Raw genomic sequence first — 25,244 nt, forward strand, 5'->3', positions numbered from 1 at the left:
TGAGGGAGTCTGTTAATTAGGGCACAGAAGACAGGCAAACACAGGGTATGATACAATAGCCTGGTTCACAATATTGACACTGATGCTGACGCTGGAATATAAACAATTCTATGTCAGCGTCAGCGTCAACATCAAAGGATGCCGCCAGCATCAAGGCGGTGTCTTTCATGTTGATGCTCAGCTGTGCATCAGCGTCAATATTGTGAATCAGGTTTATCTTTCATAGCAGGTTGGATGACTGTGTCCTTGGCTACTTGCTGTTCCTACCAGTGGTGATCTTGAATGATACCATTGTGGCACATTTAGGCAATGATATGAAAATTTAACTTTTGCTTAGATCCCCACCCCTTACAGTTTGGCCGCTAAATATTTCAAAAAATCCTAGTGACTTTACTGTATTTGTCATCTCTTATTCAAGCACTGGTGTGCATCAACTGCATGTGAGTGACTACATGATTTGTTGTAAGGTGAAACTATTGGTTGACTCCGAGACTGAAGCATTTGAATTGCCGGAGTTTGATGATATTTATCGCTCAGACTCCGAAGATGTGGGTTTGTGTCAAATGCTGATAATCTCACTGATATGAGAGGAATGTATGGTTGTAGGACGAAGGTAGGTCTGACCTGGAGGAAGAGGAAGAGGAAGAGGAAGAAGAAAAGGAACACGAGTCTGAAACAGAACCAGCAGCTAAGCGACCCCACAGAAAAGAGGCATGTTGTTTGTGAAAATTGTGCGTGTGTATGTGTGTGTGTGTGTGTGTGTGTGTGTGTGTGTGTGTGTGTGTGTGTGTGTGTGTGTGTGTGTGTGTGTGTGTGTATTGTGTGTCCATGTGGAATTACAATTTCAATAATATTGCATGCTGCAGCTTTGCTTGCTGTCATAGTCTCAGCACATGTACGGTCAGATGTTTGAGAGATGCATACTATACTGTATACTTTCATTAGACTCGATATCAACGTCAGAGGAGAAGGAGATTATGGCTACGAAGACGGTTTGTCAATCGACATTACGACGTTTTCATGACATTGTGACATATCGATTTGTCAATGCAGAGATGAGATCAAACACAAGTATTACTACTACGCTCACAAAGGAACGGCAGTAAGGATTTCTACTTATACGATGATCCTCATTGTGACTTTCTGATTTTATTGCCCATTTCTAGTCTGCACTGCTGATGTTTGACTTGGGTTGGAAATTATCAAAAGACAACGTGGACTTGCTGTGGTAATTAACACACAAGAACGAAGTCTATTATTGTCTCTTGGTGTTGTTTTAACTTAATTTGTGTTGGTTGTAGGTACGGCATTGTAGGGCTAGCAGATCAATATGTAAATTGTCTTATTGACCGGTAAGCAGTTGATTGGTTTAGTGGTGTGCAACAACAACAATAATAGGTAGGGTTTACTTCTGGTGCTTACAAGGGACTTTACGAGCACATGCGCACGTAGCTCTGAAGCGAGTAGAACATACCTTCATTTACTAATAATAAATAAATGTGTAATATGTATTTCAATATATTATACTATGTATGTACATATCTAAGCATATCAACTACAGTAGACCCTTGCTTATCCAACCCCTTTGGGCAATCCACAGAGAAATAGGGTTGGATAAGTGAAGAGAATGGATAATTGAAGGGCCGGAGTTTCAACTGTACTTCGGAGTTCCATTCCACTTTTTGAGTCCCAGTATGTATGTGATATGAACTTTGAAACATGTACGATATGCTAGGGATAGAATGATTGCACACGAAGACGTATTACGTGTACTATATGCAAACTACAATCACCAAACTGAACCTCTGTATCTTTCGCCATTGCTGCACGTTGTCACTGCGCTTGCACGCAAACGGGCTTGTGACGTCATTTCTGCTTTGCACACACAGTCGGATAATTGAGGGTCTACTGTACTAACAGATGTTATAGTCTAACAAAACTAAAACAATTCAACGTTTAGTTGTTTGCCACATAATAATAATTTGCATCTCTCATCTTCTCGTGCACAGGCGGTGCCAGTCCTTGACAAGCAAATGTCTAAAGAGGCTGGCTTCTCTAATCTCTGAAAAGCATGATACAGCATGGTCATGTCTTGGATACGATGTCATCTAGCTTTCTCCCTTCTGCATTCTTCAATCAATAATCATATGCCTGAGAGGATGCAGAACAAGAAAACGTAACTTTGACGTGACTGGGAGTCTTCTCTTGGCTGTGGCTGAGAGTAGACTGTCCAATGTTTGAAGTGTTTTTGTTGTTTGTTGTGAGAACTGTCGTCAGTTAGTTCATATAGTTTATTGTATTGTACTCAACAACTTATGTTAGTGGCCGTCCGTAATTTTCGTATTTTTTTTATAAATCCGGATTTGGGACGAAAGGGGTGGGTGGGTAGGCCCTAAATCCGAATTCTTAAAATATGAAATTCAATGGATGTTATCATATCCTTGTCTTGTCTCTTTCAGACTACTTTTAGTTGCTACTAGTAGAATGCAGTCCAGGAGACTTGAACACTATATGTTGCAATGTTCACACCAGCAATTTGATTAGAACTCAATCAAACAATTAGCTGTTCTCACATTGTGCCATCATGTCGCAGCTGACTCTGTTTAAAATATTTAAAAATGGCATGTCAAGTCATTATTTTAGGGACGGAATTTGCGGTGGGTGGGTGAGTCAACAGCAATTTGTCCAAATCTGTACTTATAAAATATACGAAAATTACGGACGGCCCCTTAGCTTCTGTCTTTGCAATACTGTATGTATATACTTGACGATGATTAGGCAAATGTGACATCACCAGTTGCAAAAAATAAGTTAAAACACGACACTGAGCTACTATTGTGTACATTACGATGACACAAGTGGTGCGAGTTGATCTCGCTCATGACATCATCTAGAACTACTAGTTGTCTCGCGAAGCTCGACCTTAATCCCTGTCCTCATTCACAGTTACTGTTCTATGATGTTCAAGAAATCTGTTAGCAATTTCAGTGTTCATCATTGACAGGGTTGCAGGTGGTCGTCAATTTTGGAGCCAAATTTGAGTGTTGCTATGCACTAATGTCAGCTCGGGTCATAACTGGCATAGTACATACACGTGCTGTTATGGTACCCTCCGCCATCAAATTCCGTGTAGCCTTGTACGACCCAGAGCCAAGACTCTGACATGGCATTGACAGGGACCGGACTCCAGCACAGAGACACATTAAATTTTTAGTTTCACTGTTAGCTTGGAGCCTTCTGGAGCCAAAGGATCCGTGTCTGGAGCCAAGTTTGGCTCCATTGCCCCGGTAACAACATTCCTGCGTCAATCGCTACACCTGTTACTTGTCCTTGGGCTACAATGTACCCATGTGTTGGTTGTCCAGGAAAATGTTAGGTTGCCCGTCATAAACATGCAGAAACTGATTCATAAAGAAGACCCCCAAAAATTTTGATATTAAGAATTTATATTTAATTGTATCAATAATTACATTTAAATATGTTGCTGCCATTAATTTTAATAGGAAAAGCACTTAGACAACTGATTTTGGAATATAGACTAAGAATTTTAGACGAACTGAAATTCTTGAATGTAGTAGTAGTTGTTAATTGTAATGCAAGAAATTGTTACTGCATGACATTAGACCAGTATTGCAATTGATACTGAGAACAGCAGACATTATTATAGCTACAACTAGTCACGCCTTTCACTCTTGCCGATCAACACTAGACCGTTGGGAAAGAACAGTGCACACTTTGTCGACAACAGAAACTGTTAGATCTTAACAAAGAACAGCTATGTTGCTCGAACAGTGTGTAGTTGTTTTGGGCTACCTGCAAATGCATGTTTGGTTGCCCATCCAATATTTGTGGTTGTCCGGATTTGACGAACACTGAATTTGTTGATGCTGTGGCTTAGCATTTGACTTTGCAATGGCACTTTGAGCAACTGCAATAAAGGTGGCTGTGACACACTACTTTCTTAGTTTACATGGATTCAGTGAATTGCTATTTGTTTTTGCCACCACTTAATGAATGAATGAGTGAGCAAATTAATTAAATAAGTAGCTACAATTGCAATATTACATGATGTGTCTATTTCTTTTCGTACAGAGAGAAGTATGTCACAGATTTAGGAAACGCTCACAACCACGTGTTGAGATTATGCAGAAAGTTGGTTTTTAATTGTTTCAACTTGTTTTTGCATTAAATTGGGTTTTTTCGTTTAGCGACACGGAAGGCGCTGCGGCTTCGGTTAACTCAAGGAAAATTGTATTTGACAACGAGTAAGGAACGTATATCAGTTATTTGTATATTTATAGCACACATAGCACAGCAGAGCGAAGTTGTGTGTGTGTGTGTGTGTGTGTGTGTGTGTGTGTGTGTGCGCGCGCACGCGCGATAGCTCAGTTGGTTAGAGAGTCATCTTATGGAGTGTTTACATCCGGGACCTTAAAGGGTTGCAAGTTTAAGTCACAGTGATGGCGAGCTATGGCATAATTTCCTTAAGCAAGAAACTAACACACATTTGCTTCTCTCGACTCAGGAGTATAAATGAGTACCTGGTCATTGACTGGGGTCCTAAGCGGTCATCAGCTGTGACATAACATCAGCCACTGGGGTCCTGGTGAGACTTTGGGAGCTCACACCACAGTTGGCTTCACAAGTCGGTGCTCCTGCGAGTGCCTGGCCCGGCTTCAGGAGTTTGCTAGAGCAGGCCCAGAGTTCCCTGAGTAGCGCACAGGGCCCAGCTTAACAGCTGGGGGCATGACCTCTGAGAGGCAGCTCCTGACAGTTAGGATTTAGATGTGTGTGTGTGTGTGTGTGTGTGTGTGTGTGTGTGTGTGTGTGTGTGTGTGTGTGCGTGTGCGTGTGTGTGTGTGTGTGTGTGTGTGTGTGTGTGTGTGTAAACACGATATCTATTGAACAACTCAACATATCAATAGGAAATTTTGAGAATATGAAGATCTTGCCAAAATCTCAGACGAGTTTGAAAATGGTCACTCCCTATCATCAGACCCCCTGAAAAACAACTTTATTTTGGTGGTTTGCTAAGAAATTTACGGAAAGCATATTGGAGGATTTTATTTTGGCGGTTGGACATCGTTGTTGGATAATTGATATATGTACGATATTCCACACCCACTAGTTACGGTAAGTGTCTGCATTGTGGAAAAATTTGCGATTGACAGCTGCGTTCGTGGCCATGACATTTCCTGAACTACCCTACTGCTCCTAATGTTTTTCAAGACTAATTCTTTTCGAGACTCCAAGAATGGTTTACAATTTTTTACGAATCATAATTTTTTTGAGGTCTTGATGTGCAATATTAGTCATTTTTTATTTAATTTTTTGTTTATTTATTCTTTCAAACTGATTCAATTATCTAAACATTTCTAGTTGGCATCTTAAGCTGCACACTTTCATCTAGCAGCCATTTTTGACAATGTTTCATGCACACGCGCAAAACCGAAAGCCCAGGCAAAACTTTCGAGACTAAAATATTATTTTTTCTGTTATTCTATTATTTTTCAAAGGCAACATTTTTGAAAAGATTGTTACTCGAAAAACATTAGGAGCAGTAGGGTACTTACTGGTCTCCAACTATTCTATTGATGAAGAATTGCTATGTCAGTGCAAAGAATGTATGCCACATGACTCCTTCTGCTTCATTGATAGCTTTGGTATCACAGCCTCATTCTCATGTTTAACCTCCCTGCTAGACAGGGTAGGCACAACAGACGGCAATCAGGGGTTACCATCTCGTGGCCTCATCCACGTGACGTAGCGCCTCATGTCTGATCCACATGAGTGATGACGTCAGCATATCCTGGTGGCCAAAGTAATGGGGGACTTTATATTGGCACACGCTGAAAAATCCGCCAAAATAAATTCCTGCCAATATTTTATCTTTTATGGTAAGTAAGGTTTTAGTGTCATAGCAAGGACCTTAGGTTGTTCGGTGTGATTGGTTGTCGAACTTAGACTTAATCAGCTGTCTTGTAGGTTGTGTTTGACACTGTATCGACATTGGACACTGTACGACAGCCTCTATCACTCCGAGTACACGTCGTGTAGATTCAGAGTCTGGACGGTGAGAGGACAGAAACGGCTGCAAGAGTTTCTAGCAGATATTGGGTTAGTACTGTACCACATATTCACAAGAAATTGACAATAAAATAGAATTGTAGAGCAGGTAGGTGACAGACATTAGTTTATCACTTACAGGCAGACAGATATGTCAGATAATGGGCTGTAGCTCAGATGGTATGGTCAGTGGTTTATAAAATTTGATATGCTGGTAAAATTCATTGTAGTCGTTGCAGCTTGGCGTCATTCAGCAAGACACCTTAATTAATTAACCCTATACAGTACAACCTCGATTGTCAGGACTTTTCGGCTCCTTGAGTCTCAGTCATACATTGACAGTCAAGTACATAATGAACAAATGTTTAATTAATTAATATGCAGCAACATTGTGTCAACACAACTCAACATGTTTACACTCATTTAGCAATTAGATGTGAAGTCCTCTTTGGTTCCAATTTTGGAGTATAGGCTCACAGTTTTCCATGTTGGAATGACGTCAAGTGGGAAACACAGGAAAGACATGTGCTTTTCGGGCGGAAATAAACTTGTCTGGATTATCGAAATGTCTGGATAACCAGGACTGTACAGTACAACCTAATGTGATAACAATCAGGGTTCTAGCCAGGATTTTTGGAAGGCGTAGTGGTATGGGCGTGACACATAAGTCTGGTATGTGAGCATGGCATGTACGTGTCTGCAAATTTCCGGAAAAAAATTAAACAAATTACCGCTGGTTTGGGGTGGTTTTGGATGCCTACTTTACCACACTCTAGGAATCTGTCATTACTAGCTATTATGAGGCAAAAAATCCAATGACAATACAATGGCCTTAGCATGCCTGGCTAGAACCCTGAGAATAGAAAAGAGAAAGAACATTTCAACAAGAAAAAATTATAGAGGTTCAACTGTGCTTTGCCCAATAGGGTGTGTAGATAGGGCTCACAAACACGAGCACGCTAAGTAATGTCTGTACCTATGTATGGATGCCCCGGATACATCAGGGCAGCGTCCAGAGTACGTTGTGCTCTGTTGCTGTTTGTCTTCGTCCGGTCTCCTCTAACTCTAACCACCTATTGGATGCCCAGATATGATCAGTGAGGAGCTAGGCACACATAAGGGGACCAGTCTTGATCGTGAGTCCGGGACGTCGGTTTGATGGCGTCACTCACATCAAACCTCTTCTGGACAACTGCAGAGGACTTGCTTTCCTCTCAGTTGCTATCTCATTTTGCACATAGAACAATGGTGATGGTTTGGAGATCTAAGCAATAATTTTTGATTGACATTGGTGGTATGCGATATTGAGCATTGGATGGTTGAATTTTTTGCAATGGCTGATGAAGACAGGAGCATGGATGGCTGGTGTAGAAGAGAAGATGGATGTATGGATAGTGAAGGTGAGAGCATGGATGACTGACGAGGACGGCAACGTGGCAGGAGAAGAGACAGGAGGGAACTGTAGTTTATTATGAATGTTACATCTATTGCTTTTGAACTTTGGTGGACTTTTTTACCTTTGTTCCCCAGTATACGGGTGGCGTGGTCGATGATGCGGCAGCTCCTGATGTGGGGCCATGTGACCAGATACCTGGTAGCTGTATGCAGTAGTAGTAGTAGTAGTAGTAGTAGTAGTAGTAGTCCCGGATGTAGACCTGTCATGGCGGCGCGCATCATTCGGTAACATTTTGCCAGTTCATTTCAGTTTACGTTCGTTCCTAGGTTTGAGGATTACTTCGTTAGTTTGTTTTTGGTTTCACCACGATCCACAACGATTCTATAGTGTGGGGGACAGAAAATCTCTTTCAACGGTCAACCGAGATTTGAATTTCAAAAGTCTCCTGTTCTGTTCAGCCTCGTCACTGTCTACTCCTTAACATATTGGTCTGAGATTTAAATTGTAACTTCTACTCCTAAGTGTTCAACTGTCCAGCGATCTCTCGGTGATGTCTAAATGCTGCTTATGCAACAGCAGCGGCCGCTGTATGAACTGTCGCTGTGCCAAGTTGGGCCAATTCTGTAGAAATTGCAATCCACTCAACCACAACCGCTGCCAAAACTGGGAAGCAAGAGGGAAATATCAACTACAACGTCCTAAAACTGCTGGTACCACTTCTAGCAAGATATCCCCGACGAAGCCGTGCATGTCAAGTGATGATCATCAGGCGCCTACAATCATGGACTCGCCAGTGAATCAGCATTCAGGTCATGATAAGCCACTGTCTTACGCTTCGGTTGTTGCTCGGTCTAGTTCTCCAGGAGGTAAAGCACTCTCTTCATCCAGTCTAGAATCTAGTGTCCTTACTGCTGCAACAAGAATGCTTTATTCCGATGCCGTCCAGCTGCACCCACCTTGTTCTTCGTTGTCGCAAAGGCAACTGCCTTGTTCTAAGTTATCGCAAAAGCAGACACTTGAACAGTCCAGGGTCCATCCTAAATTGCAACAGCAGACAAGTTCACCAGTCGCTCACATTGTCGATATGATATCTAACACCCAGGAAGATGAAGACATTCATGACTTAAATCAAACAGCTTCTCCTTCCCTAGAGTTACATGAACGCCTTCCTTACAGAGTGATGGCATCACCAAATTTCAGTTGGGGTTCACTGAATGGTGTTGAAGTGATGAGTCAAATAGAACAGGCTTACCAAGAAGTTGTTCATTGGAGAAGGAATTTATTTCAAGTACCATACGGTTCTACTGGTAAAATGTTCGCCTCCGAACTTGCCAGATTGTTTCATGCGTATGCAAGTGCATCTGCTCTTGAGTGTGTCTCATTGACTGCTGCTATGGTGATGCCCCATCTTCTGCTACAGAAGCCACACAAGCGGTCCAGAGGTCCTGATCATGTCTCTTGTCTGACCCGTCGCTTAGAAGCCTGGAAGGCGGGTGATATCAAGGCTCTGTTGTATGAAGCCAAGACGATCCAACAACATCTAACTTATAGTAGGTCTTCTAACAAGGCAACCAAAATCGACGATCTTCCTCACGTTTTCGCTGGTCATTTGAAGAAAGGAAATCTGAATGCTGCTATGCGTTTACTGTCTGATGAAGGTGCTAATGGTCTTTTACACCTGGATGACTACCTGACAAATTCAAGTCAAAAAACCGTGAGAGATGTACTCAAAGAAAAACATCCAAATGCTTCTTCCCTCGATCCTGACTATGTTGTGAATTCTAAAGAGAACGCTTCTCCAGTCCATCCTGTCTTGTTTGATTCTCTTGATGGACAACTGATCAGGAATACAGCAATGCGATGTTCTGGTGCAGCTGGTCCTTCTGGCCTTGACTCGACTCAATGGAAACGCCTCTGTACGGGATTTCACACTTCCTCCAAAGATCTCTGTAATGCTCTAGCTGCTGTTGCTCGTCGAATTTCAACAGAGATAGTAGATCCTGACGGTATCTCAGCTCTAGTGGCTTGTCGTCTTGTACCTCTGAACAAAAATCCTGGGGTGAGACCAATTGGTGTGTGTGAGACAGTTAGAAGAATTATTGGAAAGGCGGTTCTTTCTGTGGTCAAGTCTGACGTGCTCTCGGCAACCGGAACCTTGCAGCTTTGTGCAGGACAGATTGCTGGGTGTGAGGCTGCAATACATGCCATGCAGTCATTGTTTGAAGATGACAATACGGAAGCCATACTACTTGTAGATGCAACAAATGCCTTTAATAGCTTGAACCGTCAATTGGCTCTAAAGAACATCTCAAGCACTTGTCCAGCAATTCATACCGTATTGCTCAACACATATCAACAGCCTTCACCCCTATTCGTTGGTGGGGAAGTCTTATTGTCGCGTGAGGGAACCACACAGGGAGATCCTCTCGCGATGGCAATGTACGCCTTGGCCACAGTACCTCTGCTGAAAAAAGTACAAACAGAAGGCAGCACCCAAGTCTGGTATGCCGATGATGCTGCAGCCGGAGGAAAGATACAAGCAGTCAAACAATGGTGGGAGAAACTCTCCATACATGGAGAAAAATTTGGATACTTTCCAAATGCCAAGAAATCCTGGTTGATCGTCAAACCGAATTGCCTTGAAGAAGCCAAACGTGTGTTCTCAAAAACGGCTGTGAACATCACCTCTGAAGGTCGAAAGTATTTAGGAGCTGCACTGGGAACTGAAAATTTCTGTAACGGCTATCTCAGTGATGCAATCTTAGACTGGACACGTCAGATTGACAAATTGGCTTCCATTGCCCAAAGTCAGCCACAAGCAGCTCATTCCGCATTAAGTCACGGTCTTCTGGGCAGGTGGATTTTTACTGCGAGAACAAATCAGAATTTCAAAACTTTTGCTGGGCTTTTAGAATCATCAATACAATCTCAACTGATTCCTGCTATAACTGGTCGTTCGGCCCCTGGAGAACTGGAAAGAAAACTCTTCTCCTTACCAGCCAGACTTGGTGGTCTGGGAATCACAGATCCAACTTCATTGTCTTCTGAATACTTAAACTCTCGAAAGATGACTGCACCGCTTGTTGACTTCATTTTGAATCAGGAGATCACTCTAGGAGATGCCCCAGATCAACAGGATTCTCTCAAAAAGCAAATTCGCAAGCACAAAGGGCTAGAAATCAAAACTCTTGCTGATAATGTTCGAGATAACCTCTCACACCAACATAAAAGAATGTTCGAGTTAGCAAATGAAAAGGGGGCATCAAACTGGCTCACAGTGCTGCCATTGGAGGATCACGGCTTCTCATTACATAAGTCTGCATTCAGAGATGCTCTATGCCTCAGATATGGATGGGTCCCCCCTCATATGAGTGAATCTTGCCCTTGCGGTGGAAAAATGTCAGTGGAGCATGCTATGTCCTGCCCCACGGGAGGCTTTCCAACTATACGCCATAATGAAATCCGAGATATGTTTTCTCATCTGTTGTCTGATGTCTGTCATGATGTGGAAACGGAGCCCACGTTGCAATCACTAAGTGGAGAGACGTTCTCTTTACGTTCAAGCAGTCGAGATGATGATGCAAGATTAGACATTTCGGCAAGAGGTTTTTGGGGAGGAAGATTTGAGAAGACATATTTTGATGTCCGGGTGTTTAACCCCAATGCCACCTCGTACACATGTTTTGAAGTTGCATCATGCTATAGAAGACAGGAACAAGAGAAGAAAAGGAAATATGAAGAAAGACTGAGAAAAGTAGAAAATGCTTCCTTTACACCTATTATCCTTTCTTGCACTGGTGGCATGAGCAAGCTTACAACGTCATTTACCAAAAAGCTGGCCTCAATGATATCTGAGAAAAAGGACACTCCATACGGTAGCGTGATCAACTGGCTAAGATGTCGACTCGGGTTCGCACTCCTAAGAGCTTCCATAATGTGCATCAGGGGCAGCAGGTGCAAACGCTACGTCAGGCCGGAAAACAATATTCTCCTGGCTACGTCTGAGGGGCACCTGGCCTCCTCAGCTTAGTGACTTTACTGTACATGACATAGTAGTAGTAAAAGTTGTACTATTGTATATGACAGTAATTGTTTAGTAGTAGTAATAGTTTATTGCCATTCGCTGTAGGTTGCCGTTTGTGTATACGTAGTCTGCTATTGTTTCAAATACACCATATCTTCTCAGTAGTAGTAGTAGTAGTAGTAGTAGTAGTAGTAGTAGTAGTCGTGTGTGTGTGTGTGTGTGTGCGTGCGTGTTTGTGTGCTCGCGTTGTGTGTGTGTGTGTGTGTGTGTGTGTGTGTGTGTGTGTGTGTGTATGTGTGGCGTCTGTGGCTCAATTGGTTAGAGAGTGCATTTGGAGAATGGAAACATCCACTACATTTGGGTCAAGAGTTCAAGTACAGGATGGGTACAGACATAATTCCGTTAGGCATAGGCAAGGAACGCACATGCAATTGCCTCTCTCTATTGAGTGCCGTTTCTGTCAAAACAAGTACAGCAAGTGCATAGTGACTGATGGTTCTAGAGTTACATCACAGCAAGTGACTGTTAACCTGGACTCTGGATGCTCTTGTAACCCCCCAAAATGTATGTACTTACCTATCTATGTATGGGACCAACACATGCAATAAATTCAATAACATTTTAAAGTGACAAGTGGTGAACGATAAATGTGTAGGCATACAATAACTTTTTTTTCTTCTCTTTCAGCGTTCCCTTGAGTCAATGTAAGCAGAAGTTTAGCTGCATGGATGTCGAAATGAAAACTAACGTGAAGGAGTGGATCACAAAGTTGGCAGAGAAATATGGGTGAGTCAACGATCTTGTTGGAAAGTATTAAGTCACTTGGTAACTGTAGTTTCCACAGACTTGATAAGATCATGGTTGGAACATTCTACACTCAGTTTGGATATTGCAATAAGGTGAAGTCCAAGTCACTAAGGGGTCTTCCGTAATTTTCGATATTTTCTCAGCATGCATACACATCATACACTCTTCTGGATACCCCTCCCATCCTCAGAGTGTACGTAAAAATGTTGGTCATGCAGGGACGTAGGAAGGAAAGATGACCGGTCTGGCCTAATGTGTGCTAAAGGGCGGGGTGATGTAACGCACTTTATTAGGTAGGCGTACACAGTAATGCCATGAGTAGAAATATATTACTTATTTAATTGGCTATAACCTTAAAACGGAAGTTGGTGCCATTAAGCGTTTGGCTAAAGTGCATTTTTGAAAACCGGCCCGGCTATGGCCAGACTGGTCTGACTGGGCATTACGACCAGAGTGAATATAACTGGTCAGTCATCAGTCGTTGACCTACATGAAGGTCAAGGCATAATAGCTGTTGCATGGATGGTAGGGAATCAATGAGATATCCAAACGTCTAGACGACAACTGATGGAAGCAGTAGGCAAGATCTATTAATTAATAATTTATAGAGTTGATGATCTCCAGATGTGTGAGTGCAATGATAAATTAACAATACTGTAATACTGTAACAGTTTATATTTTGATAGCAAATAACCACAGTAGTGAATAGGATGTAACAAATAAAGAAATTGAACTAAATGTTGATGTCAATAATTGCAAGAAATTTTGTGTTAAAAATCAAATAAGAATGAATGCCTAAAATTTAAAATGTCAGGTCAACCTAGAGCACGATGTTCGACCAAAATTTTGCCTTATATTCCACTCTGTATGCTCATGTCATATGTGACTATTTGTAATGTAAAAACATATGGTCTCTCTTTGACAGGACTGTCAGTACCACAGAGTACCTACTGTCCCATGCCGTGTGCGGTTTAATTAAACAAGTGTGATGGACAGCTAGTGCATGTTACAATGCTTCATAACACATGCAATAGATAGTTATCAATTACAGGCACAGCACATCTTGGTGTAAATGCGACATCCTGACTTCAGTATTACTTTCTGTTTACTTCTGGACCAAAGGAGGTCATCGACATTTATATCTTGCCCTAAACGCGTACAACAACTTCTATCCTGCTGCAGCATATGCTGTGTACACTTGAGAAAATGTCTACAATAATTATGAATGCTCCCTAAGTGAAATACACACACACACACACACACACACACACACACACACACACACACACACACACACACACACACACACACACACACACACACACACACACACACACACATGCACACACACACACACACACACACACACTTTGCTAACGCGTTTGTCAACGTAGGTGTGTGCAGAAGATATGGCTCATTGTCTTTCAGCACTGTTGCACAGTCCGGTCAGTTAGCCTCATCAGTTCACAACTTATTCAACTTGCCATTGTTCTGCTGACTTCCTTCTAGGACAGAGGCCAGTCTGTCACTGACAATTTTCACGGGGCTCTTGACGCCCTAACGAGGTAACACAACGTTGTCGATGTTTCATAGTCAAGCTATCTCAGTTTCTCATGTGTTTCTCAGAACAAACACAGATCTACTTCAGAAAGGTCTGCGATTGGCTCAGGACCAGCAAGTTGCAGTCTCTCGTCAAGTAAAGTCTTTCATTGATATGCGTCAACCGATAAACGCCGGCCAATTTATTTATGCTCACGTGGATATGGTTAGACAGGCAGTAGAGTCGTCTGTCGTTTTGTTTCATATCGAGTGTGTGCTAGAGCATGCCTTACGTGAAGTATTTCATGACGTCAAGCAGCCTGTTTCAGCTCGCAAGATTTCTCATGAATGCGTGGAACTTGACCGTACGTTCACTATTCTGTTGCTCAGGTGCTTGATCATGCAGCTGATTCTTGTGGGTGTTTTCTAGACCAAGAAAGCAAAGGAGCTTTCGTTTGTTCTGTCTGTTCCATTGGATTCCGACCAAGGTAATGGAAAATGTAATCCAGTGGAGCGAATTTGTTTGATTGTCAGCATTTCTTGTCTTCAGGCACTTGTCTTATTGTTGGAATACCATCTGTAATGGAAGAGCAGCACAGAAGGTAAAATTATTGAATTGGTAGTGTGCATTGTTGTTTGCAGTGTTTTCAATGTAAGTGATGTATAATAATCACAAGGCCAATCGTTCAATTATTGGTACTAGCATGATGTGTTGTCAAACTAGTTGTGGTGTGTGTGTGTGTGTGTGTGTGTGTGTGTGTGTGTGTGTGTGTGTGTGTGTGCATGCTTTGCTATTAATTTTTGTTTTAGCATTGATACATATACTGCACAATATAAAGAGGGATAGAAACGCGATCGAATGATACAATAGGATGTGCCTGATGCAATGAACAATGTCATTATACGTATACGTTCTACTATAGAGAATTCTTGCATCTATGAATCAATGTCATACACTGGTCTAGGTTCTGAAGTCTTGGTTGTGTTAGTTGATGTAAGGCAGCCTGGCTCTTCTCCTTCTGCTTGATAATATTTGTTTGGAAAGCTCATGTTGTGTTACAATAGTTTTGAAATGATTTTGTGATTAGCTTTTTGGGTCGAGCATTTGAGCATGCTGCAGCCAGGAGTCACGTTAGGGCTAAAAAAGACAGCTTTGATGCTGCAGGTATCAATGTGCTACTGTCTGGTTTTTTTTCGTGTGCTTAATGTCCATGTGCTGTGTTTTTCTGTAGTTATTGAACTGAAAATGGATGATCGTATGGAATTTTGTGACGCATTGTCGCATGTGCTGAGTACTTGAACCCACCAAATATTCGAGTCAATTGAGTGGATGTATTTAGTAGCAACAGAGTTTGGAGCACAAGGGCTTGACGCTCTGACTTCAATTTATATTATACTTATTGACTGATTAATAAAGACTGCATGTGTCTGTAAAGGGTCAACATACGGTGCAGTCCACAACCATTCCCACAAACATAAACGTTAGGTAGCACATAATAGCTTATTTGGTTGCAGAGTGTTGCAGCATTTGGTAGAAGTTAAGAAAAGCAGTGCAGTTGAAGTGCATGTAAACTATGCTGCTTTATAGTCTGCATGAGCATTTGGTGTTATTCATATATTGTAGATTCAATGCAATGTACGTGTATCTCTTCAAGTGTCCATTACAGTTGAATTCTTAGTGGAAAGTAGACGACAGAGGGCTACCGACTAAGGTTCACACTTCAGTACAATAATGTCATATTTGGCTGTTTTCTGTTGATGATCATCATTGTTCATATCTGCCTCAGATTGAGGTAGTTTGTCAAAGAAAGGCATTGTAGAGATAATTCTCTAGTAGATATAACAGTTCCTAGCAGTCGTTCTGCCAATCGTTGTATAAATATGGTTGTTGCAAAGAATGAAAAATTGAATATCACAAAATTGTATGACATCATCCAGTAGTCTATGGTTGGTTTCTCGTGCTAATAGCCTTGGGTCCAGTCAACTTGATATTTCAACTCCCTTCCTTGTCTATACAATTCCAGGTTTTCTTTGAATGTCTCCATGATCTATATTAATTAACAAGAAACAACAAAATTGAACAACTGCCAAATAAATCTGTTACTATTATATTAGATTACTAGTGATGGTGCAGATTCGGCTGCAATGTGAGGTGTGATTGTAACCTAGAAATCAAAGTATAAATTGAATGTTAATTGACTTTCACATACTGTCAACTGCATACTCTTGGATGGTTCCATAGTGGACTGTCTCGAGGCAATGGCTCTGTGTTAAAGACATCCAAAACAGCATAGTCAATCCAACCTTGCCTATAATAAATTGCATATCAGAGTAGTTTCCACAGAAAACCAATGATTCACTCACCTCAATGCTTCAAGCAAGCTTTCATCATTGATAACATCACCTCGTCCAATGTTGATGAACCGAGCCTTGACATGAGAAATCGTTATAGTGAGTCAAGTGCACCATGCAAGGTTCACTAGCAGCTTCCTAACATCTCAACAAGCACATGCAGGGATGAACAAGCAGCAGGAAATGAAGGTATGGACTCATCCCAGTCATTCTGCTCTTGTCCTGATCCTCGCAAGTGACGATGGAATTCAGGAATGAATGATGAGGAAAAGAGACTGGGTCAACTAGCCTACAGCACTCTGGTATAGATTTAATGTACCTTTGGTTTGCAGCTTGAAAGCACATTGTCAGACAACAAGTTTCGAGTTGCTTCTGTACTAGGCAATACATTACAGATATAATCACAACATTGAAGCAGATCAGGCAGTGAGTGTGTAAGGCTGGATCATCACAACACCACAAATTAGTTAGACGTCTTGAGAACATCAGTCTTATTGACTGTTATAATCTTACTAATATTCATCAATGAAGGGAGATCTCAGCTGGTCAACAGGAATCTCTCTCCGAACTAAGCCACATACTTTCATGCCCAAGGACTTGCAATATTTAGCAACTTCGATAACAGAAAGCAATAATTATTACATTTAATACGAGTCTAATTAACATAATATTTATTGAAATACTGGTCTGTCCGATGATGCCAGCTCCCAGTATGCCCACTGTAAGATCCTCCAATTTTCTATGTCCTCCATACTCACATTCTATCCATACCCTGTAATAATGAGATGCTTTAGTGTGTCACTCATCAAAGGATACTGATACCATAAAGTCACACCATTTCTTCTCGGCTTGATCGTGACAATAGTGGTGAAAGTGTCTTTCCATTGCTATTATCTGACCAAGTGTGTACTCTGCCATAGGAACATCAAAACCAGACCCCAGGCGTGTGAAAGCAAATTGCGGTGAAGGCTAACAACAGTGACATATTGCACAAGCACAGCAATAATGATATATATTAATTAAACAAGAATATGGGTGCACATCATAACCTTTTCTGCTTCTTCTAAGAAGCTGAGAGGTAGGTTGTTTCATAACCCTCTTTGGGAGAGGTCAAATGGAATTATAGGATATCAACAGAATTGTGAATGCATTGACTGGTGGGTGTTCTGACCGGATACTCCCTGCCCAAACTAGCAGCTGAGTGGGCAAGCGAAGGAAAAGATAAATAAAGTAGTACAAAAATTGCAGAATGAAACACATAGACCGTAATATCTAATTTTACCAAAACAAACGGTTTCCATCTGTTTGTTTCCATTTACATAGAACTGCTTTTAATAGTATCTAATGACCAAAGTCATAGTTAATTAATTAGTTATTAATTATTAGACGCGGACTTTACACACAAAAAGCACAAACCTTGCTTGGAGTGACGAAGTTTTTGCAGAGATAGTCAACACCAGCCCAAGTTGACTGTATCCATTTGACGCTAGGCGGCATGTTGTACCAGTGAGGACCAATCAGCGCAGGATCTCCAATTACTATCTCTGCCCCATCCAGCATTTCTCTCAAATTGAAAAGCGAAGAGTCACTAACTGTAACAGTACAGCTGTTCTTCAGGGCACTGTTTATCTCTGCAATTAATATGCAGACAACGCTAATTACCAGTATTCGGAATAATTTTTTGAACGTAGATTCCAGGGATTTGAAAAGGAGCCTCGTTAAAATCGATTTCCATGAATCCACGAAGTACAGTGACTACAGCAACGCGCATGGTCTACACTGTCCAGTACAGTACAGTAGTAGCTTTATCGTCCACGTGTGCAAGATGATGTCATGGACCACGTGTCCAATAAGTGATACATCTAGCCATTTATTGAATAAGTGATATCCTACATCCTACATCTAGATATTTTGAGTGATACATGTCTAGCCATTTATTGAATTTATTAAATAATTTATTTATGAATTTATTAAAGCTATTGTGGCACTGAGTTCAACTTTGTTTCCATCAATGGCCAAAGTATGCATGGGCTCTCTTCGTTGTCCAGTGAAGTAGTGGAGTGGATTAGAAAGAACCGCACAGAAAGATTGCATGCAGAAATTGGTATTCATAATGTAACGAATATAAATTGCATTTGAAATGGGCATACACACACACACACACACACACACACACACACACACACACACACACACACACACACACACACACACACACACACACACACACACACACACACACACACAATTTCCAAGTCGTCAGAATTGCTGCTTTAAGCCTCGAAGTCCCAGCGCGAGCGCAGTAACGGTCTGTGATTCCCTCGATGAACTGATTGTAAGTTCGCCGACTTCTACTCTAGATTCTAGTTGTTTAGGACATATTATGAGTGCGAGTGCCTCAACAGGTGCGTAAATTTCTTTTTTATTCTGTTGAATCGATACATGCCCAAATGTCTAGATTTCCAGTCGAATGTTCGGGCGACTAACGAACTTTGTTTACATTTGTGTGAGACTTTTTACGCAATTGCCACGAAAATGACTGTTCGCACTAGTCTACGTACAGACGTGGAGACACTAGGGCTACGTTTGAATGTTTGCAGAGACCCTGAAGTGAAGCGGATTTGGGACTCGCTCTGTGAAATGACTTGCTCTTGGCAGACGATTCCCTTGTCGGCATCAGAAATGTGTGTCGCACTGAAGCAGTTGTTTGAGGCTTTGGAGAAGGAAATTGGTGTTGTTATTGGAGCGGATTGTGCTGCCATATGGCGGTATCAGTTCAAAATGTGGGTTTCAAAGTCTGTCTTTCGCACTTCCTGTTTTTACGGGGACTTTGCAGCTATTAGTGAATTTGGTGTGTGCCCTGCGGACATTTCTTTAGATGTATTGCCAAGACATTTGCTTAGTGACACTTTGACTAAGAATGTGCAGATGGCATTTCGACTGTCTACTGGTTTGGATGATCCTGCTGCAATGAAGGAGTTTGAGGAGACCATCAGTTGGATCTGTAACAATTTTGGATCACATCTTAATTTTTCTGAAGATTTAGGTGACATCACTGTAAGCAAACCAGATGGTATGACATCTATGGCTGAAGGTGGTTCCTTGCCACTGTGTTCTTCAAGTGCCTCCTCTAGCTCTACAATGCTGTCACAAGTTAAATATCAAATCGAGAAGAGCTTAGACAGCGAGTATGTAAAACGTTTGTTTTCACCTTCTAACAGCTTAGGGAGTTCTACAGTAATGGATCGTAGCTCAACAGATGACATGAAACAACATATAGTTAGAAATTCTTAACTGACTTTGTGATTTTGCTTGATTATATTTTTGTAGGAGAGATTAAGGAGCATCATGTCAGCTGAAGCATTTGGTGACTTTTCTTCTATGTGTCTCAAGTGTCTGTCGGCAATCATTGATACTCCTAAGGAAGCAAAGTACAGACGTATACGAATTGGTATGGTATTGTTCAGCTATCTTCTTTAATAAACACATTTGTGTACTAGTAAGTTGTTGATCTTTGTGTGCATGATGTAGATCATCCTAGATTTTATGAGAGAATATGGCAACACGAGCAGTGCAGAAATTTGTTGTTTTTGGCAAACTTCTCTGAGCATGTTAGTGTAACGACTTTGCGTTTAAAAAGTCTTAAAACTTACAGCTTTGTGTTTACTTTGTGCACAGGATGGACTGTTGGTTCTTCCAATGGAAATGTCACTGGGTCAAGTTTATCGTCTTTGGGAACTATTGAGTGAATGTAGAGATGTGTTGAGTGGTGACAGATATACTGGTACACGAGTCGAAGGTACAAATACAGATTGGTGATAATGCTTTTTAAATTGAATTTGTCTTCTAAAAAGTGATGAAATGCAAAAGGAACTTGTATGCTCTGTGACCTGACATTTGAAAAACAAATCAGCAAGAATGTTGGGAATATATTTTTGCATTTGTGTTACTACAGAGCATTTCACAATACTGTCAGGTTTATTAGACTGTAATTTTACAAATAATTGATAATATTAATATTTTGAGTTAGTATTGGCATTTAGTTTCTGTGGCAGGTTTGCGCTTGTTCAAGGTCTTGTTTGGACCTCTATGATCAGCGTGTTTGTATGTTGCATGTTCAGAATTTTAGTCTTCACATCTGTTGTTCAGCTGATACGTATGTGTCTTAGTAGTGGAAGCGAATGAAACATTTAGGTAGCAACTGCACTTGTGCAGTCTACTGTATTTATTATAGTGTACCATCATTTAGAACAAGGGAAGTGTTTTCAAATACAAGTATAAGCTTTTCTGCTTTCCAGGCATTAGTAATCAGTGGAGGCATGGTACAACGGACAATAGTACTGTTGGTTGATGTAGTTTTTGGCTGCATTTGTATCCTCTAAGGACTTTTTCAAGTTGTAAGGATGACACTAGAACTGCACAGCTGACATAGAAATGTTTTGTGGCATAAAGACTGTTATGTAATGTGTTGTTTCAGTTACATGTATTACTAACCATTTTGTGTTTGGTCTGAAGTGCCATTTGATCGATTGGGTACTGCAGTTGTTCTAGCTTCATCTATTGGCGTGGCTTTCATCGACTTGGATCGTAATCATGTTGCCTCTAATGTTGCAATTGTGCAGCTTGAGACTGCTTTGACTAAACAATCACTGACTGGACGTATTGTACAACTAAGCTCAACATGGACTGACATCAAAGCAGCAATACGTGGTCGATTGCGCGTAGAAATGACACAAAGCGAATATGTAAGTATTCGTTCTCAGATTCTATCTTTAATTGATAAAGTGCAACAAGCCATGAGTGAGACCTTAGGATCTGATTCTGTTGAGTTGACTTGCTTTACGTATTTGACAAGACTCTTGACATATGTGCCAGAAATTAATGCTGATCTCACAGTACATGCTACTACACAATATGCTACAAGCACTCTTCCATCATTGAACTACTTCACACCACAACATCTACCAGTTGATCGTCTGTCGAGTCAATTTATGGCACGTGCTGAAGTTATTCATGAGCTTTCTAACGGTTTAGCAGCTAATGGTCCGGACCACGACATGGCATCCATCATGTTGAAGGAGATGCTGTGGATGTACGTGACATCTCATAATGGAGTCATCTCTCCACTTAACTCTGCTTTACGGGATTCTGATACAATTGCCAATGCAGGTACGTGAGTTAGAAGATTTATGATGCATGTGTAAGCAGTGGCCTTATTGACAGTTTACGATGTGGAGTATAGCATATGTTGACACGGGTATGGAAGTGCATGACTTCTTGTCAGTTTTGATTATTATGATTGAGGTTGTATGCAAATATTGATCTGGACCACACTTGCAACACTTACAGCTACGTACATCATGTACAAAACATTTTACAGTTAACAGTTTGAGATAGAAGTTGCACATGTTGCTGTTATGAAATCGTCTTAATTAACTAGCCAAATAGCTGTGTGAGGAGCTGGGGCTTTGAAAGTAGATTCCAGTGTTTACATCAATTCTACAATCTTTAGAATACAGTACGTCATAATGTAGTTGTTTATCTGAAGTTACTTTTAGTTTGTTGACAGGCCAGAAAGCACTGATAACAACAGTCTATACATATAAGGACAAAAATTGTTATATAAACAGCTGGTAAGATTAGGAGTGAAAAGAGGATTAAAGCTGCATGTTTAACTCGTTGGGAGTTGCATTTAATGAGAAATGGTGAAACTGTTAGACAGAGGTGTGTGTGTGCGTGTGTGTGTGTGTGTGTGTGTGTGTGTGTGTGTACTCGTGTGAGTGTGTGTGTGTGTGTGTGTGTGTGTGTGTGTGTGTGTGTACTTGTGTGAGTGTGTTTGTATGTGTGCTCGTGTGTGTGTGTGTGTGCTTGTGTGTGTGTGTGTGTGCTCGTGTGTGTGTGTGTGTGTGTGTGTGCGCGCTCGTGTGTGTGTGTGTGTGCTCGTGTGTGTGTGTGTGTGTGCTCGTGTGTGTGTGTGTGTGTGCTCGTGTGTGTGTGTGTGTGTGTGTGTGTGTGTGTGTGTGTGTGTGCACTCATGTGTGTGTGTGTGTGTGTGTGTGTGTGTGTGTGTGTGTGTGTGTGTGTGTGACATGTTCTCAAGTTGTCAGAATGTTGTTGTTGTAGGAGTGGCAAAGGCTGTTTGGCTTGCTGTTCGTCTTGCTGGATTAGTTGTGGATGCGTTTGTTGCTATACGTTACAGTAGTGCCTTACCAGCAGACTTTACTACTAAAATTATGTACCACTTCAGGCAGCTAAGAGTTTGCCAACATCAGTTGGTAAAAGATCAATGGCTACAACTCTGCCAACAGACTGCAGATTGGTCACAGATAACAAGAAGTGCAAAACTGAGTCAAGATCTTTGGAGCTTTACTGATGTTCTTCGAGGAGAAATGTTGGCAAGTTCTGGGGACATTGCTAGGCTATTTGCTGTGACACGCTCCATTGAGCTTATGTGGAAGGCAACGAGTTTTGGCCATCGAGATACAGAATGGTTGAATGAAGTTGGTAATGTACTGACAAGGGATCAGTTTACACCTCATCTTATTGGACCATTCTTTATGGAACCATTTAGAAATAGACTGGAGAGTTTGTTTTATGCATTTGAGAGCACAGAATTTAGTTTGGGTGTGGCAGCCATGCAGGTTGATCAAACTATATTATGGATTGGAGACAAATTTGAGCAGTATCTTAAACATGCTAGTCATCTTCCAGATCAAGCTGCTGCATACTGTAGTGAAGAACATGAAACGTGTGAATTCAAACGGTCGTGTTTAATTGACAATGACATTAAAGGGACAATAGATGAAAGGGAGTCTCTGACTGGTTGCCAGACAAGCTTGGAAGAGTCTTTGCTGAAACAGTTGGTATGATCTGTCAGCTAGCTAACCTTATGTACTGATTGGCTAATCTTGGTGCATGTTACATCTGCTCACACACACACACACACACACACACACACACACACACACACACACACACACACACACACACACACACACACACACACACACACACACAGTTACTTTTGTTGTTGACAGTGTTTGAATTTCTTGAACAGACGTTATTGAAGAGTGTCATAGAACCAGATGTCAATTTGGCTTTTCGTATGATTCGACGATCAATTTCCAATATTATACAGAATCCAAACAACTCTAAATATCGTCGCATTAAAACAGGTAACACATGTAGAGATTACGTTAATATTCATCACTTGTGAATTTATACTGATAAGTTTATATTGTAATTTTGCCATGATACACAACTGCATATTTGATTCTGTTTGTAGCATCGGGCTCCTTTCAACGTGTAGTATGGCATTATGTTGAAGCACAACGTCTCTACACTTCACTTGGCTTTTGTGAAGAGTTTGAGGTATAAAGCAGTTACTTTACCTCTTCACAGCAAACTTGCCTATTGTTTAGTCTTTACTATAGAACGCCCGTCAGTCTGCAACAATCTTTCTTCCTGATGATGCCAGTCTTGATAAGCTAATCTGTCTTGAACATCTGCTTCAAAGAGAGCTGGATAGTGACAGTTCTGAGAGACTATAGACTTCTTCAATATCGGAATGTGTATGCCAAATCCAAGTTTGTACTTACTGAATACAAGTTAACGTTTAATGCTGTACCGTCATCATGAAATGTTAATTATAGTTGTGTTGGTTACTAAATTGACTAGAGGACAGAAAGAGAGAACAGTTATTATATATGTAGTGATGATCTGGTGTAAATATGTCATGGGAGTAGGAACAAATTTTGTATATTTTAATTGTGTAATGTTGTTTAAACTGTGACAAAGATTGTCGTTCACTGTTTTTAGCCATAATGGCATATGAAGTGTGCTAGAGAAGAATGAATGGTTTAGCTGAGTGAAGGTGTACACGGTGTCTCAGCTAATTTTTGATTAACTGAACATTTTTAGACCATCGACGTTGAATAACCATGACATTGTATTGTATTGAATAGTTTTTAACAACAACCTAGTAAATTTAGTATGTGAACTGACATACCAAGCGTTTTGTAGGATCTGTTCATGGTTTGTATGGCTACAGTACACAAACATCTGCGGAAGTGACACATCACAACTTTTAGTCTGAGGAAGGGTTTATGTAGAAGATGGGAAAGAGTGTTGCTGTTTTTAGGGTACTTTACAGTAGAAAGATTTTTTCTTGTCTTAGCCTAGTAGGTAAATTAATCTTGGATGGATGGCGTGGTCATTCTAGGCACACCTTTTTTCCAACAAGGCATTGCCAAAGACAATAAGCTTGCAAGTGTCTTGGGACAAGCATTGAGAACCACATGCATGTAGCAGACATGTTTTGTTTTGCACTAACATAATGTTTTTAATTTTAATTGTTTATATAATCGTTAACGGTTTTGGACTAACATATGATAATGTTTTTAATTAATTGTTTATGCTACAAGAAGGTATGAATCTAACGGTTTCGCATACTGTTGGGTGCATGATAAGATCATTCCAAAGAGGGAGTTTGTCGGTTAATGAAATGACCATTGAGGTATCTACTGATCTATTTTTAATTAATTAATTACGAACTACAAATAATAATGTTTGCGTGAACTTGAAAAGCATTGTATCCTTTTGGTGCTGGATTTCAAGTTGCATACAACAATGTATTGCAGAGACAAGTAGTTCTAGCCATACAAACAAACCTTCTCGTTTTGGGAAACCTACCAAGTGTCTTCGTCCTGCTCGGTCTTTCAATATGTAGCGTGCTGTTTAGACACAAGTGGACGTGAATCATATACTTGCATGTAAATATCAAGTTGCCTCTATAGTAGAATTGTGTCAGTACTTTGTAGCTGACTTGTCTTAAAGAGGCACACAATAATATACTTGCAGTGTTGCAGTTGCATCACATCTGTCTCCTGCTTGATCAACTGCTCTTTACTCACCAGCTGCAGTCGTCGCGTCTCGTTGAGTTCGAATAAATCTCCACTAGTTTGCATGCGTGTGGAAAGAATCGACTCCTAAAGGTTTATTGTCTCATTGTTGGTGCTTGTTTGCCTGCATGCAAACAAGAAATTCTGGTATGCAATTTAT

General features: G+C 40.9%; 3 protein-coding genes across 5 annotated transcripts in view; 2 read left to right on the forward strand and 1 right to left on the reverse strand.

Moving 5' to 3' along the window:
* Positions 1-15,286, forward strand: part of LOC134183581 (cell division control protein 45 homolog) — a 17,505-nt gene extending 2,219 nt beyond the window's left edge. The window contains exons 5-23 of one of the 2 annotated variants that reach the window (XM_062651166.1): positions 468-548; positions 607-711; positions 946-992; positions 1,054-1,102; positions 1,167-1,228; positions 1,302-1,352; positions 4,093-4,152; positions 4,209-4,265; positions 5,986-6,117; positions 12,174-12,272; positions 12,322-12,385; positions 13,688-13,738; positions 13,803-13,858; positions 13,920-14,058; positions 14,114-14,197; positions 14,263-14,320; positions 14,383-14,434; positions 14,921-14,997; positions 15,065-15,286. In XM_062651166.1, the coding sequence (XP_062507150.1) occupies positions 468-548; positions 607-711; positions 946-992; positions 1,054-1,102; positions 1,167-1,228; positions 1,302-1,352; positions 4,093-4,152; positions 4,209-4,265; positions 5,986-6,117; positions 12,174-12,272; positions 12,322-12,385; positions 13,688-13,738; positions 13,803-13,858; positions 13,920-14,058; positions 14,114-14,197; positions 14,263-14,320; positions 14,383-14,434; positions 14,921-14,997; positions 15,065-15,132 (1,392 nt within the window). In that variant the 3' untranslated portion in view covers positions 15,133-15,286. The remainder of the gene's footprint in view (positions 1-467; positions 549-606; positions 712-945; positions 993-1,053; positions 1,103-1,166; positions 1,229-1,301; positions 1,353-4,092; positions 4,153-4,208; positions 4,266-5,985; positions 6,118-12,173; positions 12,273-12,321; positions 12,386-13,687; positions 13,739-13,802; positions 13,859-13,919; positions 14,059-14,113; positions 14,198-14,262; positions 14,321-14,382; positions 14,435-14,920; positions 14,998-15,064) is intronic. The other variant, XM_062651173.1, reaches the window with a different exon arrangement.
* Positions 15,287-15,402: 116 nt separating this feature from the next.
* On the reverse strand, positions 15,403-17,986 carry LOC134183607 (glyoxylate/hydroxypyruvate reductase A-like). The gene is made up of 10 exons (XM_062651195.1): positions 17,847-17,986; positions 17,601-17,776; positions 17,020-17,153; positions 16,868-16,956; positions 16,698-16,797; positions 16,504-16,624; positions 16,197-16,261; positions 16,057-16,141; positions 15,953-15,997; positions 15,403-15,880 (listed from the first exon to the last, which is right to left on the reverse strand). Exons 1-10 carry the CDS (start codon positions 17,953-17,955, stop codon positions 15,794-15,796), a joined length of 1,011 nt encoding a protein of 336 aa, XP_062507179.1. The 5' UTR covers positions 17,956-17,986; the 3' UTR covers positions 15,403-15,793.
* Positions 17,987-18,438: 452 nt separating this feature from the next.
* On the forward strand, positions 18,439-24,390 carry LOC134188562 (uncharacterized). 2 transcript variants are annotated; one of them, XM_062656738.1, is made up of 11 exons: positions 18,439-18,589; positions 18,643-19,463; positions 19,515-19,635; positions 19,716-19,795; positions 19,863-19,983; positions 20,700-21,353; positions 22,308-23,047; positions 23,242-23,359; positions 23,470-23,555; positions 23,618-23,770; positions 23,837-24,390. In XM_062656738.1, exons 1-10 carry the CDS (start codon positions 18,568-18,570, stop codon positions 23,732-23,734), a joined length of 2,880 nt encoding a protein of 959 aa, XP_062512722.1. In that variant the 5' UTR covers positions 18,439-18,567; the 3' UTR covers positions 23,735-23,770; positions 23,837-24,390. The 2 variants fall into 2 exon arrangements, with proteins under 2 accessions (XP_062512722.1, XP_062512715.1); XM_062656731.1 differs by having other exon boundaries at positions 23,618-24,387.
* The last annotated feature ends 854 nt before the right edge of the window (positions 24,391-25,244 follow it).

The sequence above is a fragment of the Corticium candelabrum genome, chromosome 1 (genome assembly GCF_963422355.1).
Source record: "Corticium candelabrum chromosome 1, ooCorCand1.1, whole genome shotgun sequence".
NCBI lineage: Eukaryota > Metazoa > Porifera > Homoscleromorpha > Homosclerophorida > Plakinidae > Corticium > Corticium candelabrum.

What these genes read in the sequence shown, in the direction of transcription:
- LOC134183607 (XM_062651195.1), bottom strand. Translation starts at nt 17,955, where the DNA reads ATGCGCGTTGCTGTAGTCACTGTACTTCGTGGATTCATGGAAATCGAT. An exon ending in TGGCATCATCGGACAGACCA is followed by an intron (nt 16,798 to 16,867) that starts GTATTTCAATAA and finishes CTGTTATCGAAG; the next exon opens with TTGCTAAATATTGCAAGTCC. An exon ending in TTTCAAGCTGCAAACCAAAG is followed by an intron (nt 16,262 to 16,503) that starts GTACATTAAATC and finishes TCTCATGTCAAG; the next exon opens with GCTCGGTTCATCAACATTGG.
- LOC134188562 (XM_062656738.1), top strand. Translation starts at nt 18,568, where the DNA reads ATGAGTGCGAGTGCCTCAACAG. An exon ending in ATGACATGAAACAACATATA is followed by an intron (nt 19,464 to 19,514) that starts GTTAGAAATTCT and finishes ATATTTTTGTAG; the next exon opens with GAGAGATTAAGGAGCATCAT. An exon ending in TGGCAAACTTCTCTGAGCAT is followed by an intron (nt 19,796 to 19,862) that starts GTTAGTGTAACG and finishes CTTTGTGCACAG; the next exon opens with GATGGACTGTTGGTTCTTCC.